The 19,784-nt window shown below is 47.0% G+C and overlaps 1 protein-coding gene across 5 annotated transcripts in view; it reads left to right on the forward strand.

Moving 5' to 3' along the window:
- The first annotated feature begins 81 nt into the window (after positions 1-81).
- The window catches only part of PTPRG (protein tyrosine phosphatase receptor type G), a 730,377-nt gene continuing 710,674 nt past the window's right edge, over positions 82-19,784 (forward strand). For 3 of the 5 annotated variants that reach the window (XM_029242111.1, XM_029242113.1, XM_029242112.1), the window contains exons 1-2: positions 114-877; positions 11,572-11,685. In XM_029242111.1, the coding sequence (XP_029097944.1) occupies positions 793-877; positions 11,572-11,685 (199 nt within the window). In that variant the 5' untranslated portion in view covers positions 114-792. Of the gene's footprint in view, positions 878-11,571; positions 11,686-19,784 lie in introns of all 5 variants that reach the window. The other 2 variants (XM_029242114.1, XM_029242116.1) reach the window with 2 other exon arrangements.

Here is a 19,784-nt window from a genome sequence, read left to right on the forward strand (position 1 = left end):
GCGCGCCGCCGCCACCGCCGCCGCGCGCCCCTTGCTCGCTCGCTCGCCGGCTTTAAAGTCTCTGCCAGTATCCATGCTCACATGTTACTTCCTGTATGGAGGCATGGCTAGTTTCCAGCCCCGCGCTCCCCGATCCTCCCCAGCTCGCGCCAGAGCCACAACTTTCAGGAGCATGGACTGAAGGCGCCCTCGCCCCAGCGTCCCTCTGAGATCTTTTGTGTTTCCCTCGGTTTCCTCTGGCTGTTTCTATTTTGGGGGGCTCTTCGCTCCCCCCGCCTTTACCCGCCCCTTCCCCGCTCGCAAACATGCCTTCTTCCTTCCCCGGGCCCTGGAAGGAGCTGCCTGCCTGAAGCCCGGAGACGCAGCGCCGCGCTCAGCCCCGCCGCCGCCCGCCGGCTCTCGGGCTGCGCTGCCGACTCAAGTTGGGGATCCTCGGCTGCTCGTCGCCGCCGCCTGCGGTCCCTGCCTACCCCGGGCCCCAGGCATCACTGCCGCCCGCCGACTCCTCGCCCTGTCCGCTCGGCTCGCTCCTTTTTGAACGGAAAGCAGCCCTTCTCCGCCGAGGATCGTCCCCAGCGTGGCGCCGCGTTCTCGGTTACTTTTTGAGATTTTCCGGGGGGCGCTCGGCGGCTTCCCGGATTCCAGGGGGACTCGGTCCGCTGAGCGCGGGGGCCCAGTAGAGCGGACTAGCAGGGGAAGAGCCCGGGCTTAGCGAAGGCTTACACCGAGGCAAGAACTTATTCAACAAGTTTACCCCCCCTGCTTTCTTCTTTTCGATGTGCGTTTTCGGACATGCGGAGGTTACTGGAACCGTGTTGGTGGATTTTGTTTCTGAAAATCACCAGTTCCGTGCTCCATTATGTCGTGTGCTTCCCCGGTGAGTGCCGGCCGCTGAGGGGACGCGGCCCTGGCTAGCGCGCGCGGGGGATGCGGAGTTGCCGCCGGGGCATGGAGCTCGGGTGCCCGTCCCGGAGACCCCGGAGAGGGTGGAGGGGGTCGACGCCCGCCGAAGAGAGAGGGAGCCGCTTCGCTAGTTCTGGCGGCGTAATTAGGGAGGCTGGTGGTTGGGCAGGGTGGAAGCAGGGGCTGGCCGGGGAGGGGGACAGGGGCCGCAGGAGTCTGTCTCTCGCTCGGGTTTAGGGGGCCCGGGGGAGTCGGAGTCAGGAGAAAAGACTCGTTCTGTTGACCCGCCGCTGTTCGGGAGAGCTAGCGCTCTGGGGCTGTTGGAGAGATTGGGGCCATGGGGAGTATGTCTCTGTGGGTTTGGGGGGCCCAGGGTGCGTCCCTCGCTCAGGCGAGGGTTGAAGGGGCTCAGAAGGGGGGGGACTTGATTTGCTGCTCCCCGACTCTTTGGAGAGGCTAGTGTTCGGGGAATGGAAGCTGGAGGCTGGCCGTGGCGGACTGGGGATGTTGGAAGCAGCCTGCGTTCTGGTCTCGGGGGTCAGGGACGACCCTGGCTCTGGGCTGGGGCACGGGCTGAGCTTCGGTGCCGGCGCGATGGAGCCTTCCTGGGCGCGGGGGCCTGGGAGCGGTGGGAGGGCAGGGAGCAGGCGGTTTAGGGAGATTCGTGGCTCCCCCAGCCCGGGCCCGCGGCCCCTTTATCCCCCAACTCTGCTTGTCTGGGCTGCTCGGGTCTGGGCGCGGGGGGGCGGGCGGGTCGGCAACTGAATTGCTGTTCGTGCCGGGGCGGATTTTCTTCTGTCTCGCGCCTTGCCTACCTTCATCTTTACCCTTTTGCAGGCTGTTCGCGGCTGGCAGACCCAGACCCGCTCCCTTCTGGTCGGGTTAAGACAGGAACAGTATTGGCCATTGATGAAGATAATAAATCACCGCACGTAGCGGTGTGCGGCTCGGCGACCCTCCACTTCCAGCCCTCCACCGGCCGACCCCCCCACCTCCTCTTTCCACTAGGGGAGGGCAGAAGCCAGCTGTCTCCCTCTTTCCTCTTGTAGCCTCCCCTTTCCCCCCAGGCTGCAGCCCTGAGCTCCCTTCGGTCTGTCCAGCCCCCTCCCCCAGGTGGAGGCCTTGTCCTGTGCCCTTAGTCGGGGAAGGGGTGGGAAGAAGGGAGCGATTCGTTTTTCATCCTTTGCTCTCCTAAGGACACGGAACACCCCCCCCCCCCCCCCACCCCGCTTTTCTGCCTTCTCATCCACCAGCTCCTGGATATTCGGAGGAGGGTGTTATCCAGAAAAAAAGGAACCTGCCTCCCGATGTTTCTGCTACCCCTTGTCATAGCCGCCTGTCCCCGGGTGGCCCGAGCGCACGGTTTTGGTGCACCGGCTCCCCCACCTCCGTCGTGCGCCCTGGATGAGGTCGCGGGCGCTCTTGCTGCCCTCGGAGACTGGCAGCGAGTTTCCCCTTTGCAGGCACGGGGGTGGCCTCGAGGGGCAGAGAAGCAAAGCACTGTTTTTTCTTCGGGCACCTCGCATTTCCCTCTGGGCATTCTCCTGTCCCCGGAACCGCACGGAACTCCGGCCACAGCCCAGAACCCCAGCTCGGATGCCGAGCGAGGACGTGCGTTCACACTCACCCGAGGCCTGGGGTTTGCTCACCACGGTCCTGCCTCCACTGGGACCCGGGGGTGGTGTGGACATTTACCCTTAAACATCCCCCCTGCTTCCCCAGTGCTCAGTATTTGTGTTAATCATTGAGCTTCCTAGACTTTTTTCTGTGTCGTGGACTTGCCGTCTTAGTGGGCTCAGGTGCACACTGGGGTTGAACTTCTTAAGGGTCACGTTTTAATGGGGGTGAGTGGGAGGCAGCAGGGGAGCAGCCTTGCGAAATACGGGGAATTTCTAATTTCACTTCTGGCCTTCTCCTTACACTTGGGTGTGCAGTCAGTGGGCCAAGCCGCGATTTCTTTTTTCTGATGTCTGAGGAAGCCTTGAAATCCAAAATGGGACCACCAGTGATGCCGCCTGCGTCGGGCTGGGACAGTTTTCGTCTTCCACATTTTCTATGCGTGCTCACGCTACGAGGTAAATAAATAGCCCATTCCGTGGTTCGGGAGCCGTAGGGTGTCGGAAAGGGAAGGGGCAGTAGTGCGAGGCGCGGGGAAGGAGGGCTGTGGTTTGGGAAAGTGCGCCCGGAGAGGGTACAGCAGCAGTCTTTGCAACCAAAGTTAAAATGTCAAGAGCCAGAGACGTCTGTTTTCCATTTTCCAAAACTGCTGCGACGCTGCTGGACCTCAGGGGGCGCCCCCGAGCCACTCGTCAGGCTCCCGCCACCTCCACCCGCCTAGGTGCCGTGGGGCCGCGGTGGGATGAGGCTGGGGCTGGAGGCTGGGCCGCTGCAGATGCGCCTGGGAGCGGAGAGGCGGCCTCAGCTCCACCCTGGTGCTCCTGGGCGGCTCTCAACCGATGGGGACCCGAGTTCTCTTTGGGACGCCCCTTTTTGCCAGGCCTGATCTGGGAAGGCTTTACCTGCTTGACACGAGGGATAAAGATGATTCTGGTGTTGGATTAGGGTCCTCCTTGTGACATCTTCACCAAAATCCCTTCTTGGTTATTTTGTTTGTTTCCTCTCAGAATTGTGTGAACTTTTCTGATACATTTGTTCTCAGCTCCTGTGAAAGATACAGGGTAACTCTAATTTGGGAGGGTTTTGGAAACATTGCCCTGGCCTGAGTCTTTCCCCAGAGGATGGGAAACAGTGGCTTTTAGTCTCTCAACGGCAGTATGGCAGGTGTGGGACCCGTGTCGCCATTAATGTTTCAACTGATGTTTCCATTTTCCAGAGCACAAGTGTTATCAACATGATGTAGTGCATAAGACGTTGTTTTCTGACATCTAAAAAAAATACTCTATTATGGAAAAACTTACGAAAATGGAAAAATATAATGGGACCCTGTGAACCCCCTACTCAGCTGTAACAGTTACAACTCAGTTTTCCCTTTTCCTTTACCCACCCCATCCTCCCCAACACCTCATTATTTTAAAGCAAATCTTACACACAGTTCATTTAAGCATTTGGTGTATGTATCTCCATTGAGAATTTAAGTGCCTCCAACAGCAAATAAATTATGTTATTTGGAAGGGTTAACATTTTACATTCTTAAGCTATTCAGCGGAAACTTAATTTTTTTTTTTAAATTGACTTCTCTTTCTGCCCTCAGAGTTGAAACCCTTCTCTTTGATTCTGATATGTTTTGTACAGTAATTACATTACATCTAGGAGGCTGATGTTGGAAACATTTCAGACGGGTAAGCTCTGCTGTGTACCTTGGTTGTGTCAGAATCAGAGGATCCATGATTGATGTCCTGCGAATCTCCCTCTGAGCTGTCTCTTGGTGTATTTGCATGTACATGCTTTAGTCCTGGTGGACAGCCTCTATGGACTTATTAGAAAAATGCAGAAGTAACATTTGTAAGTCAGCAGTCTTACTCTTCAGGGATGGGGTGAGAAACCGTGCCCCCACCCCCCCAGCCCCTTCCCCCAAGTGTCTTATTTGAAAATGGAGGATCTTTATCCAGTCTTGAAACTTGGTTCCCTCTAATGCAGTCATGGAATAAAATTTTCGATGTTTCCTTCTAAACAGTGTTCATATTACAGAGTTGATGAAGAATATTAGTACAAATAGGCATGACAGGACCTTTTGGAAGTAGAGAAGTTGCTGTTGCCACAAGCAGAATGGTTATTGGAAAGGTTGGCTGAAATGACAAAAAGAACTAAACAGTTGTGAAGCTCTGGGCATCTCCCCTTAATTATGGACCCGTTTTCACAGAATAAAAGATAACATTGTTTAAATGAGGCAGTATGGGGAATGCTGATGATTTAACACAGCAAAATAAAACAAAAACCCTTTCTGATGCATCTTTCTATTTTGAAAAACTCCCAAGTTAATGTAGTATAGTCAGTTACATATCACTGCACTGATTGAAAGGAACTTTCTTGCTTTTTATGAAAGAGCATTTAAAATGCCCCAGAACAATTATTATTAGGGATCCCCTTCTACTTCCTTACCCCTCCCTCATTTTCCTGGAAACTTCTTGACCAAAAGGACAGTCTGGACACATTAGCCATACCTAGGTGAGGAAAGCAATTAAGTGTTGCTGGTGCTTTGTTGCTTTACCTCTTTCCCTTTATGGTGAAAGTTTTTTTGTTTTTTTTTTTTAAATCTGAATATACCTTCAGCATTGTACTCACAGCATGCAGGACAATGCAATGTCATTCCTAAGCAGGATAAAGTTGTAACATAGGTGTGCATTCTGAGTTGCAAGAATGAAAAAAAGTTGTGATTAACACTTTAATTCTAGGGCATGTCTTTCATGTGGTCACATTTCGTAAATCAGACTTTATGGGAGAAATTCAAAGCATCCGAAGTTATCTCAAAAGTGATAAAAGTGCTTGAATCCCCCAGTAAGCTCTTGGTGGGCTTTGGTTATAGGTTGACCATTATCAGGTGAGGGGTGGTAATGAGTGAAGCTGCGTTTTTGGCTGGCTGTGTAAAGAATAAAAGGTCTGTGTATCTAACAATATAAAGGAAGCCAAGGAGATGTGCCCTGCCTCCACATTTAGTTCTCCGTCTGAGCTTGATCTGGGCAAAGCTGGTAGCTACTGAGGGAGGGGCTCAGGAAAGTGAGAATGTTCTTCTGAGAATAGCCTGCCCCCAACAGGCGGTGAGAGCTACTTGTGGAATTCCACGGGCCCTTGCTGAATTTGAAGCAGAATGAGGTTGCCTTGGTACACATTAGGCCCTCAGTAAGTATTCCCAAATGATTAAACAATCCCATACCTTTGTTTGCGTGTCTGAGAAATGGAAGTGACCATCTTGCTTGTAAAAGACCCAATTCCAGAACTATGGCAGTGTTGTGTGCACTCAGAGAGCAAACGCACACCTGTAAAAAAAGTTCTCTGTTACTGACTTTGCTTTGACTTTTTTTTTTTTTTTCTCGGTACGCGGGCCTCTCACTGCTGCGGCCTCTCCCGCTGCGGAGCACAGGCTCCGGACGCGCAGGCTCAGCGGCCATGGCTCACGGGCCCAGCCGCTCCGCGGCACGCGGGATCCTCCCGGACCGGGGCACGAACCCGTGTCCCCTGCATCGGCAGGCGGACTCTCAAGCACTGCGCCACCAGGGAAGCCCCTGACTTTTTATTTTTTATTTGTTTACGTGGAGTTCTAACCAAAAAAATCACTCCAAAAATGATGCATGTTTTTAAATACCATTTACCTCTCCTTGCTTTTTTCCTACAGTTCCTTTTTGTCTCAAATTTTCAAGACAAAGAAATTGTTAATGTCTCTTAAAAAAAAAAGATTGGAAGTAATGTAGGTGAATTTCATTTTCAGAAAAGCCTGTGATGATTGAAATATGTAACAGATAAGTTTGTGGGTTTTTCCTATTATGAGAAGGACTGTGAGGTTTATCAGCGATGGCTGTGCAAGATCGCTTGAGGTAGCTAGAGGGCTTCATGAGCAGTTGTCTCCTTCTATAGGGACACCTATAATTGGAGGGGCCATTTCCTCTGGTATGACTTGTAGCAAAATGTTGGGTGTTTTGACAGAAAAAATATATGACCTTTGTGAGTTGGCCTGCCAGGCCTATGCAGTCTCAAAATGTTTATGACTACAGCACTTGATACGATGATTAAAAAAAAAAACATTGTAAAAAGTGCTCTTAGGGCTGGGTCGGGGAATGTCAGTCAGCTAACCAGGGTTCCAGATGTGCCCGGTTTGTCTTTTCGGAGCCCCCTTAACTGAATTGGGTGGTGTTCCTGCTGCTTTTGGGGTGGAGGCTGGAAGGCAGCTTCTCCACTGAAGGACTCACTGTACTTTTTAATCTGCATATGAAAAGGAGAGATCTTTTAGGAGCCTGGAACTTGTTAATACTTTTTATTTCCTTTCTGAGCCAGGTAGCTATGGGAAGTTGTTTAAAATATATCAGAATATCATCTCGAGCCAATCGGCCTCTGCCATTACTAGCTGTGCTGCTTTAGACAAGTTACTTAACTTCTCTGTGCCTCACTTTTTTGCCCTCTCTTTCTCTGCAAAATGGCATAGTGATAGGACCCTGACTCCTAAGGTCTTTGTGAGGCTTCAGTGAGAATGCATGCTAAAGGACTTAGCACAGTGCATGGTAAATAGTAAGTGCTCAATAAATTAACCATTTTCTGTGTGTGTTAAAGAGATTTGGGTAGGAGTATAGAGAAAGAAGAAAATTGAACTGAAAAAGACAATTATATGTAAAAACAAAAACATTTTGAAAAAATTTATATAAACTTGCATGATGATTTTTGTGCCTGGATTTGCTCTTGAGGGTGAGGGAGGCTGGCATGAGGGCATCCCATGTATAATTAGTAAAATGGTTACATTTTGAGGTTTAAAGAAATGAGAAAGCCTCCATGAAGTCTGAGATAACCTCCTTGCTCACATCGCACAGGAGGTCTCCTCTTTCCCTGCTTAAAAGGCGAAAAATGTTTTCTGCAGGCTTAAAATGTACCATGCAAGATCCCTGTGTGGTGTTATCCTCTGTAGAAAGAGCTGCTTGGTCCTGCACCCTGGAATGCCCATCCCCCTCGTAAGGCCTGCTGTGCTGTGTGGTAACCAAGGAGAATGGGTCTACCTTTGACTGTCATTTCTGGGTTTTAATTGTGTGCCACTAATGGGAAACAGACAGTAGTCTTTGGGTGATGCTTTTATTTTGTACTTGTGTGACACTTGAACACACGTATGCCCTTGTCTCCGTGTCTTCGTGGATTCAGACCTGCAGAGGATACAAGAGAGAACCACACACTGTGCATGCAAAGCTCCTGCCCTCTAATCAGTTTTTTTGCAAACTGAAATCAGCATGATGGTTTTCTGACCAAACAACAAAATATGATTTTAAACTACTCGACTTAGCTATTTTGGGGATGTAGCAAAGTGACACAGTTGGCTGCCGAAATCTAGCAACTAAAAAAGAAGCAATGAAAGCATAGTTCATGGAATATGTAACACTTCCATGTAAGAAAATAGGACAACTGCTCTTATTTTTGGGTCTGTGATACTATTTTCTTAACAAGGAGAGGGAAGCAGGTTGTCAATTGATACTGCAGTGGGTATACTTTTGAGGAATTCATACGAGTTATTAGATGAATCCAAGAGGTGTTTGAATTCTGACACCACTGCAGCCACATGAATTCCACGGTGCACTTAAATCAGATAAACTCATCAGTATGGAGTAATTTGGGTAGGAGACACAGCCATTAGCCATTTACCAGACATAAAAGCATAGTCCAGATTAGTGAGGAAATGTCATTGACTTTTCAAGAGTCAAGTTAGTCACGAATCATCAGTAGGATTCATTACAAAGCGATGGTTATTTATAAAAAGTGAGTTCTGTTCGTTTTAAAAAATATATCATTTTTCCTGAAGTGTTTCAGTTCAGTGAGTGTGGAGGTTAAGAGCCATAGTCTTGGCCTTGGCTATGTCACTGGGTAGCTGTCACGTCACTATGTCACTGGGCAAATTCCTCAACATCCTGTGGAAGTGGGGTTGGGTGGTAGTGGGGGTCTGGGAGACCTCAGAGGTCCAGGATGAAATTCTTGATCTGTTGTAGCAGTGTTATGTTGAGCAGATGGGCCTCATTTTTTGAATCTGTAAAATGGGAACAATGGTTATAACAGCCCATACTCACCAAGCACTTGCCATGATCTAGCTGCTGTGTCTGAGCTTCTTATATGCCTTTAATCGTCTCTGGAAGAAACCGTGAATATCCTTACTTTAGGATGAGGATGAAGAAACTGAACCCAAAAGGAGGTTGTCACTTGTTCAAGGTCACCTTTGTTGGGGGGGGGGGTAGGTAAAATATGTCTCTCTAGTTGTCTCTTAGAATTATTTTGAGTCGGGGACTTCCCTGGTGGTGCAGTGGTTAAGAATCTGCCTGCCAGTGCAGGGGACACAGGTTCGATCCCTGGTCTGGGAAGATCCCACATTCCGAGGAGCAACTAAGTCCATGCACCACAACTACTGAGCCTGCGCTCTAGAGCCTGCGAGCCACAACTACTGAGCCCGCCTGCCTAGAGCCCGTGCTCCGAAACAAGAGAAGCCACTGCAGTGAGAAGCCCGTGCACCGCAACAAAGAGTAGTCCCCACTCGCCGGGAAAGCCCGCGCGAAGCAAGGAAGACCCAACACATACAAACATAAATAAATAAATAAATGAATGAATGAAAAAAAAAATTTCGAGTCAGAATGGTTGCTGTTCATTTGGAAGATGTTTTTCCTAATTGCACAGGAAGGCCCAGACAGACCCAGCCGTTTGTATTTGACACTGCTATTCCCATATAAGCAAGTACCATAAACACTGGGTGAAATAAAGGTGTTTTCCTGTATTTGCTACAATTAAGTAAGGAAGTAAGGCAGTTACTACAGGATTTTATTTGGTTACATTGAAGAGATGACCTTTCTGCCAATTACTTTAGCTTCTGAATAAGCTGATAATAACTGAATAGAATGAGTTTGCTGGTGGTGAGTTCTTCTGAATCCTCTTCAAAAAGATCTAAATTGATTTAGTTTATAATTTGAGAACTTTCGTTTGGGGCGTTGAATATGATGGTTATGTTGTAATAATGGGGTATTATTATCATCCCATGTATCATTTGAGTGTGGCCTGCAGGCTCTGAATTACGACTTCAGGAAAATGTCTAAGAGAGTTGTGCTTGGCACGAGATGGTTTTGGGTTTTGGATTTTTTCTCTGGAGTTTAGAACTAGCTATGGAAGCCCGCCAAGCCAGCTGTGGGATCGGGGCAAGACCCTCAGTTTCTTTGGGGTTGTTTTCCTCACCCTTAACTAATGGCTTCTAAAATTCTTCCGGAATTTTTAGGGATTGTTGATTACACACTGGGTGGATAGGGAGGTTGTGGCCTTTCTGCAATACACAACTCAGATTCCCAGTCCATATTATAATGTGATTTGTGAGGGGTCCTTCCGGTTAGCTTTACTCTGAGAGTTTGCTTTTTAAGGTGTTAAGAACCCTTTGATTATTTCTCAAACCCTGCTGCACAATATCCCGGGCAAGTTAGCAAACAAGGTAGTGAGTGGATCTTGGTTAATGAAATGCCTGTAAGCTATATATTTTTTTAAAACAGGAAACCTGATTTCTCCTGGAGTCCAGGTTAAAAAAGAGGAAAAAAGGAAGTTTGCTCATGCCAGTGAAGTTATGCCTGGATTTTAAAATTATTGAATGTGATTTAGGATTGGGGTGGTGGTGGCAGGATTCTTTGTCTAAAAAGAAATCCCCAAGGTAGTTCCTGAGCTTACCCTGGAAAAGAGGAATGGAGAAAGGACAGTCATTCGGGTTATTTGGATCTCTGCAGGGCACCTCTGGCCAGCACGTGCTCTGTTTGGCCATACTGTGTTGAAAAACAGTTGAATTAAAAAATGGGGCATTTCTCATTCATGTCATCAATAAGTGTATCCTGAATGCCTGCAGTGAGCCAGGCACTGGGGAGACAGTGGTGACCAAAACGGATGGAGACTCCTGCCCTCATGGGGGCTTCTCATAAAAGTCTGGGCAACTCCTGGAAAATTGGAAGGTATAGCAACGTAGGGCATGTGTCTTGCTGGGCAACAACAGTAAGCTGGAATTAAATAGTGGGCGCCCCTTGCGATGGGGCCCTCACCTGGGCTGCAGTGGTTATTTACAATTCTCAGCTGATCTCTGGAGGTGTTTGCCACCTGCATAGGTGATTTCTAGATTTCTACCCGGGGGACAGTTTTTTTTTTTTCTCTTTTTCTTTTTTTGCTGTTGTTTGTTTGGGGTTTTGATTGCCTGGATTGCTTGTGTGTATATGTGTATGTGTGCGCATGTGCTAGCGCAACCAAGTGCATCATTGGCTGATGAAGTGGCACCCTTCCTGTGGGTCTGAAGTTCAACTCTCCTGGCTGTGTTGTTTTTTTGGCTCTGCACATAGCCTGCTGCTTGGATACTTCATAATAATGTGGCAGGTTTACTGCTGATCTAAATTGCTGTTGGCTTGTTCAATTTTAAAAAGTTTCTCATTTAAGAACTAGTGCCCTTGGTCACTTTCTTGTCACCAAACTCCCCAAGAAGGACATGATATGGGGGATAAGAGACAGAAGGCCAGTGACCAATACAGTAGAATCTAGTAAATTAATATTGGAGATGTCACCTTAGTGAGTCCCTTGCCAAAGAGCTTAATTTTTTCATATAATCTCCCTGGCCTAATAATTTTTCGCGTGTGACGCATGTATGGATTTCTAATCTGTATTGGAAATATCACGTATCTTAATTCATCCAACAACAACATAGAAAAACCTGAACTTTGGATGGAGTAGAGTGTCCAGCTTTTGGTATGGGCATTTGGAAGATTTGAGGAGGTAATTCCTTCACCCTGATTCCAGCACGTGTTCTTTAAGTAGTCATTATAATATACGGTACATCTGTGTGAATCGTTCGTGTATGACTCAGAGCCTAATTAGGCTCCATGCCCTTTGAGGGCAAGACTTCAGTCCTTCCACCTGCTGAATCCTCAGTACCTAGGTTGGTGGTAGTCATTTCTGAGCACTGAGCAGCTCTAGAACATTACAGGACGTTTACAAGACAGTAATAATATCATCGTATGTGTTTTCCAGAAATGTCACATTGCGTCCTCTTGAGACATGATATCCAAGGTCAACATCTTCAGAGAACTCAGAGTTTATATATATTGTCATGGTGTTTGAAGTCCATCTTTAAAAACGGAGAAGGTAAATTTGTACTTTGTATTACTGGTCACCAGGGTATCTATTGCTGAAAATGATACATTCTAATTAGGGGTCAGATGTCTCATGGGGCAGCAGGGTTAGGTTTTGATGGTCACAAACCTTTTTTGTTTTTCTCTCTTGTGCAATAATTTAGGCTGAATTCTGTGAATCTGGTGTTCATTTGCATCAGAAATGACCTTGCCTGTAGGGTCGATCCAGGAGAAGTAGGCGGTCTCATTTCTGCTTTGGTTGTCCTGGTGACAGTGACACCAGGTAGGTAGAGGGCAGCAGAACTTGCCTGAGCTGACTGTAGAGCGTGAAGATGAATGTTGATCTGTTGCCTGGTAATGGCTTTGGGCATGTTGGTCTAGGAGAAGGGCTTGCCTGAACTGACCATTTGGGCTTGCTTGACAGGTATCGGTTTGACCATGTTGTCTAATGCCCTTGGTTAAACAGGTGTTAGCTGTGCATCATGTCAGTCCAAATGTGCTTAGGCATAAGTTAAATTTTCTAGCGCACATCGCTACTCGGTGCCTGCCCTCTTTTATTCGTCTCCCAGCCAGTTATTTTCTCTTCCAAAACTAGTCATTTTCTCTGCTTACGTGTGTGCAGAGGCCACGTGTGGAGGGTGCGGAAAATCACTTGACAGTTTTAGGCATCAGCCCCTTATTTTCTCAATTGGCCAATTTGCGCAGAAACTGCTGAAATTATTTTATGTGATAGAGAGTGGGTGACTCTGGCATTAGAGTTCTTTCTGGACCTTTTTAGGATGTGCTTTTTAAAAGAAAAACGTCTCAGTTACTGCAGTGTATTAACTGATGTGACGGACCTGCTGGTTCCTGAGGTTTGTGTCTTCACTCGAGATGCTGAGTCAAGGGAAAATTGATTTCTGGAGAAGCTGGGGGAACTGTAAGCACTCTGACCAGATAAACAAAGCAGTCTGTGGAAATAACTCTCAGATGCCTAGGGACCTTTAACAGGGTTTTGAGGAAATGAGACTTAAGATGGGTGGATTCAGATAAAGAGGCCAGTGGCAAATGCATGTTTTTGGAATTGCACAGATCTGTCAGTCAAGTTAACTGGCTCAAGTTAGTGAATCTGAGCTTTGTCCTGTACTAACTTGGGTCTGTACCTACTTGACTGTTTTTCTCATCTGTAGAATGGGAGTTTCAATATCCCAGAGTCCTTGCGAACGTGGAATGAGATCCTGTGTGCAAAGCACCAGGAAAGCGTTAGGCGCATAGGACGGTATAAATGGTACCTGTTTTTAATAGCTGTTGCTTAAGATTTATGAAAGAAGTGCTTGCATAACTATGCCCTCAGTTAACACCATGCAACCCTAAGAAAAGGTGGGAGGGCTGGAACTCGGGGGAGAGCAGAGATCCCACAGTTAATGAAGTAGCGGGATCAGAATTTGAATTTGGCTTTCTGGATGATATCATGTTCCTTCTCTGCTGGCAGAGTAGGTGGTGGATGAATTAAGGCACACGTGACCACTCAGGAACATTGTCTGTTGACGGAGATGTATTAAAAGGTCTATTAGGTTTTAATTTTCCCTAAATACCCCCTGCTTGAAGGAACAGCCTTAGGTTACCCTTGGTATTCTCATTATTGAAATTATCTGTGTGGGTAAGATGTACATGCCTTGCTGTATCTCTCTATTAATGTGGGACCCTTCACATGCTCTGCGTGCATGCAGATAGAAACATTCAGTGACAGTCTGTAGCACGTGTGTTTGTATTCTTCTTGCCCCTGTGTTTTTTTGCAGTTTTTCTACACAGGGATCGCAAATTGACACATGAGGCCCTTCATCTTTACCCATAGCCATGGCAGACATTGCTAGCTGATCACAGAACTCTTTCCTGCTAAGGCCTGCCTGAACTGGGGTTTAGAATCCTTTGTAAGAGTTGGCCTGGGAGAGGACTTTTATGCCATCCCTGTGCTATACTGAGACATGTTAGTCAACCTGTGAAAATAGCGTTTGGACAGGCATATCCAAGGGGCTTTTATATCCTTGCAAATAGGTTTGCTGCTATACAGGCAATTTTTAAGCCATACAGCTATTTTGAAATTGACCTGAAACAGCAGGTATCAGTAGCAAGTACCTGTGCAAAGGCTTCCTGATCCATGAAATTGATTTGGGCTCATACTTGACTCACATTCATTTATTCAGGGGGAAAAAAGTCCAGTCTCTTGATGGTGGTTACATCGTGTTCTTTTGGGTAAGCTTTACTAATGGAGGTTTAGGGATGTAAACTTAGTTGCTTATTTCATTTCTTCAAAGCCCAGAGGTTTTGCATCAGATGATGGCTCTTTTAGGACTGTTTATATTCCAAAGTGACACCTTTTTGAATTCCTAGCTATTTAAGTAAGTGTTACATATGGGCTTGGTAAACAACAGTTTTCAAAACTGTGACTGACTAAATGGGCCCTTTCCCCCTGTTGTTTATACCTGGTAAAGTATCTTGTGTTTACTCTGAATACATTCGTTGTTACCTTTAAGGTAGCTTGTTTCTCAAAATTTGAGCGGTCCTCTGATCAGTATTATGTTTGATAAGGAAATTGGAGAGCAGGGATGAAAGGCAAAAGAAATTCTTTCATGAAGCTGACATCAGATAAATTTGTGGTGTTGGTAATATACCAAGTACTTGGATGACATCAAGTGAGCCCATATTTGTTTCCTGGGTGTGGATTTCCCCCCAAAGGTCCCTTCTAATGTTGGGCCTTAGCTAATTTACTGTGAAATATCTGTAGAGCTGTGCTGTCCAGTATGGGAGCCCCCAGCCACATGTGGCCATTGAGCACTTGACATGTGACTTGTCCAAATTGAGATGTGTTTTCAGTGTAAAATACACACTGGATTTCCAAGACATATGGAAAAAGTATGTAAGATATCTCATTAAAATTTTACATTGTCTATTGAAATGATGTTTTAGATATATCGGGTTAAGTGGACTATATTAAGAGTAATATCACCTGTTTCTTTTTACTGTTTCATGTGACTATCATAACATTTAAAATTATATATGTGGCTCCCATTCGTGGCTTGCACTGTATTTTTATCGGATAGCGCCGGTTTAGGGCGCTCCTTCAGACCTTACCTGACCTTTCACAAGAACATTTCATAACTGCAGTCCCCTGTGTGACAGCGATCACGTTTTCCATCCCTGCCCCTTGAAAACACAGGACCAGGAGAGACCCTTGTCATTGATGGAGAGAGTTGCCTTCTGGGAGGCACTGGCACTAGGAAGCACTGGAGTCTGGGTGATATCAGGATAGAGATCTGTGGCTTTGTTTGCCCGTCTGTGAAACGGGGTAACAGTCCCTGCTCCACGAATTTGTTGAAGGAGTAAATGAGGTAAGTCATGGAAGGCGTTTGGCACAGGCCTGGCAAATAGGAAGCACTTGAAAATAATAACCATTATTGTTTTAGCTCGTGAGTGGGCATTTAGCAGAGCTCCTGGCTTCGATTTCTCCCCATTCTGGTTCCAGTTGGTCATGCCTTGTGGGACCTGTGGAGGGTTGCAAACAGGCCTGCATGCTTTTAAGACACCAGCCCCTGCTGCCTATGAAATCCAGGACTGCGTAGAATACCTTGAGCATTCTGATTGCTCTCTTGCTCAGCAGTTCGAAAAGCAGCAGGGACCTTAGGTATCTTCGGAGATTGCCAGTGGCCTGCAGAAATTCCCTGACAAGACTGCTAATGAGTCGTAGCGCCCATGCCCTCCTGCCAGGTGGAAGAGGCCATAGAATCTTTCCTCACACAGTCTCCCAGGCCCGTGTACTTACTCTCCTGGGTATTTGGTTTTATTGCGGCCCAGGTTCCTGTTTCTGGCCAATCTCATACCAGATCCAAGCACTGTACTCTGGGTTATTACCAGGAAGTTGTCCAAGCTTTGCCACAGCTGTGGATTTGTTGAGATGGGTCGGGGGGCTTGTCTCTGCGTTAGTGTAGTAGAGACACATCCAAAACGTCTCTAGAGGATGTTTGATTCCTTCCTACAACAGAATGTTAAAATGAAAGGCTCTTCCAAGTAGAGTAGATATTCTGTACTTGCCAACCTGCTGCTGAGTTTGGACATGGAAAATAGGGGGAATGTGAGAGACATAACACACTTCTATCAGGAAGCTCAGGTCCGCCTACAGGGGTTTCTAGCCAGGGTCCTGTGTATCGGTGCACATCTGCAGGCCAAGAACTTGGGCGAGGGTGGCCGCTGCTGGGGAGGGAAGCAGCGAGTTGGCTGGGAAAATCCATCCCTGTTTAATTGTTCTTCAGGTTCTGGATGGGGCTGCTTCCTTCCCAGGGAACGATTGGCAGGTTGGACACATACCCTTTGTTTGGTGCAGCCGATAAGAATCTGGGTTTCAGTTTTAAGTTCTTTTATGAGGGATAAACAAGGATGTTGAAGTCTTCAAGTTAGGGTGTTGAAGGAGTGTCAGTGGGTCCTCAGGCCCCGCCCTGAGCCTGCCTTGGAAACCCAGGGGAGGGGTGATGAGAGCAGCTGTGTGTGCCCACGTGGGAAGGGGAAGAAAAGGAGCTCCCTGAGGACTTTCTCATTCTCTTTGGCAGAGCCAGATTTCAGAGTGACTCTTAAAGGAAAATAGTCCTCCAGACCTTTCTGTCCACACAGAGTTTTAGTATTTCTCTTGAGTTACCAAGGCAAACCCCTTTTTAGGGATGGTGTGATCGCCTGTGTCTGCTGCTACTGACAGCTGCCCCCCCTCCATGTCCTTTCACGAGGTCTGGGAACTTTATTCCTTGGTAGTGTTTCCTGCTCCAAGCCCTGATTTCTACAGGGCTTGTTCACAGATGAACACCTCTTTGCCCAGCCAGTCTGGCAGGGAAGAGGGAGGGTGTCTGGAAATTCTGCTGTTACTCCTTCTGCAGGTGTGTCGCACTGTGGCGTGGCCACTGATGGAGCACCTACTATAAGCGTGGTGGGCCTCTTGATAGGGGCTGGACACACCTTATCTGAAATTCATCCTTGTGCTTCCCAGGTGAGCACGTGGAAATTTTGCTTAATTAAGAAACTTACCCAGCATCAGATACTTTTGAAAGTGGTGGACCCAGACTTCTGACTCCAAAGCCATCCATCTTTTACCTAACAACATGGTGCTTCTATTCATACATAGATGAATGTGCCGGCTTGGCACATCTTGTGAATTGCACTTACTGGATTGAACTCTGGGTACTTTAAGACTGATAGCCGGGTTCTGAAAAGGGGAAAGTCCAGGTGATTGAAGATTGAAGGCCAAGTTGGACAGATGTCTAAATCCTTTCATACTTGGCCACTGTACGGGATCAAGGCTTTGTATGTGTTCTGACATAAGGTTGATGAAACGCTAGAGTGCATTTTAAACTCAGTAAATGATACGTGTGTTAACAGCAGTAAGGGAAAAAAAGCCTTACTGGGTAAGTGTATTTTCTTCCTGTGGTCAAAAATAAAGTAAAGGGAGTTAAAAGATTATTATTTTCTTTTGGCTGCAGAAACCTTTCGGGAGCTCTTGGTAAGTTACCTTGCGTAACAGGATATAATTATACCTTTCGTCTGTAGAGGGCATGTTTGCAAGGTAGTGTGTGATTTGTACTGGTTTCTGGAGGTTTCCGAGTAGTTACAGAGAAGTAATGTCTTTGATGGAGGGAAAATATTTGTGCTTCCTTCATTGCTGTCTTAGCCCCGGAGCCGGGCAAACCCACGTTCTCGCACTCTGATTTCTCCGAGGCTTCGGGCTTGGTCTGCTCACGTGTTTTTGTCCATCATGTTTTGGGCACTGTCTATAGCCAAGGAAGCCATCACGTAGTCGGGGAGGAATTCTTAACTTTTCCTTCTTGGTGGTGGGTACACTGGAAGGCCGAATAGGCGGACACTGTGAATGATGAACTCGTCTCACTGAGTTCCCTGCCAGTTCTGTCCTAAAGGAGCTGTTATAAATCTGGAGTCATCAGTTCCTGAGAGAAAGTCGCCAAGGTTTGTTTTCCTTCTTTCTTTCTTGGCACACCTGTTAATTAGTTCCAGACACTAGCTAATCAGACGGCAAGCATGAAAGCTCAGGGGTGAGAAGGAAGGTCACATCAGCTTTGTCTCTATACAACCAAAGCCCTTGTTTTAATAGAACGGGTTTGCAGCCTCCTTTTTCCTCTGCTCCCTGATGCTGTGTTTGAGTCATTTCTGAGTGCAGGCTGTGCACAGCTGTGGGGCTTTTTGTCGGCTGTGATGTGAGACTTGTGCTTAGCAGTTTGGGAGCATGTGGCCACAGGAATGTGAGAGAGCAGTGAAGAATGCAAAGAGTAAACGAGAGCACCCAGAATTGCTTCTTTATTTTGGTGGTTGCTATATCTTTATCTTTTTGACCGGGAATGCTGAATATATAACATATTCATGTATATTACAGTATGTCAATGATAAGAATGACAAGGGTAGCAATAGGATTGGGCAAAGTGGTAAGTTTTTTTTAATGCATTATTTCTCATCACCCTGGAATGACTCTGAGATAGATACTCCTTCTCTAGTGGGGCAGAGAGACAGTAAGAGATTGAACCGTTTGGCCAAGACAGCGAACACAGCTAGGGAGTAGCCTAATTTGAACCTAGGGAGCCTTTGCTAATGTTTGACAAGAATGGGATCAGTGTTGAATTTAACCATGTCTTGGGTGAAACCATTGACTTTTGGACTTTACTTTTCCGGTCCATAGATACAGAAATGAAGGCCTGAGCTGTCCCGTGGGACATTATGTTTTTTTTTAAACTTCAAAAGGTATCCTCGGGCTTCCCTGGTGGCGCAGTGGTTGAGAGTCCGCCTGCCGATGCGGGGGACACGGGTTCGTGACCCGGTCCGGGAGGATCCCACACGCCGCGGAGCGGCTGGGCCCGTGAGCCATGGCCGCTGAGCCTGTGCGTCCGGAGCCCGTGATCCGCAAAGGGAGAGGCTGCAACAGTGAGAGGCCCGCGTACCGCAAAAAAAAAAAAAAAAAAGGTATCCTCTTGCATGTTACTGCAAGGCAAGTCATGGGTTCAAGTGAAATATTAGTGGAAACTTTACACGTATAGCACTTTGCTTGGTGTTATGCAGGTTCTAAAAATGTGTGCAAATTGGGGAAATAAAATGAAGGCCCCCAAAACCATATAATAAAATGCTGAAATACTGATTCAGTCCCTTAGTGTTCAGGAGCAGTAGACTAAGGGGAAAGGTACCTTCCTGAGAGTAGGTGTTCTATAAACCTTTGAAAGCCTGGCTCATATCTTATACGTGCCCAGGGAACTAGCGAGCAGAGGCAGTAGTGAACGGGTGAAGGTGGTTCACCATGGGCAAAGCCATGCAGTTCTGGGGCTTGGACCCATGTCCACCTTGTATCTCAGCTGCTTCCTTATGGCATAAAGCCATTAGGGACTGTCAGCTTACAGATGGACACTGCTGAGATTTGAGAGGCTCCCCGTGTTGGAGACATTGGCCCTTGAATGCCAGGCAGAGGCATTTGGGTTTGATTTTGTTGTCTGGAGACCGTAAAATAGCACAGGGAAAGGCTGAATGACTTTCTCATGGTGGTCTTGTATACTGAGTCTGTAGTGTCTTCTTGGTTTGTCATGGACTAGCTTTGTGTCTTTTGCTCATCTGTGAGATGGAATAACGATTGCTATCTCATAGAGTTGATGTAAAAATTAAGTGAGGATATAATTAAGGCTCTGGTCCCTAGCAAGCACATGGCTGTTGTTATTATTATTCTGCTCTTGTTTTTGCCTGCCCAGCATCTCTTTACCATTTTTTTTTTTTTTTCCTTACTCTTCGGGTATTGATCCCTCCTCCATGGTCTTGATGGGACCTTCTGCTAATTAGCAGGCTCTGTCTACCCCTATTTGAGGTCCAAAACCCAGGCTGGGCCAGTCATACCTTCTCTCCCTGGAATTGGAGGCTTGAGGCAAGTGACATGAAGACATCTCTCTCAGCTCCTGCTGCCTGAATCCCCCGAGCTGCTCTGATCCTTCCCTTTCAGAAGCTGGATTCTTTGGTGGTAGATTGGATTCTTTGAGATGTCCAGGATCCTTTCAATACATTCTTTTTCTGCTTATGTTAACCAAGGGTTGATATGGGTCATTTTCAATCAAA

This window comes from Monodon monoceros, unplaced genomic scaffold (genome assembly GCF_005190385.1).
Source record: "Monodon monoceros isolate NGI ecotype Baffin Bay Population unplaced genomic scaffold, NGI_Narwhal_1 Super_Scaffold_3, whole genome shotgun sequence".
In the NCBI taxonomy this organism is placed as follows: domain Eukaryota; kingdom Metazoa; phylum Chordata; class Mammalia; order Artiodactyla; family Monodontidae; genus Monodon; species Monodon monoceros.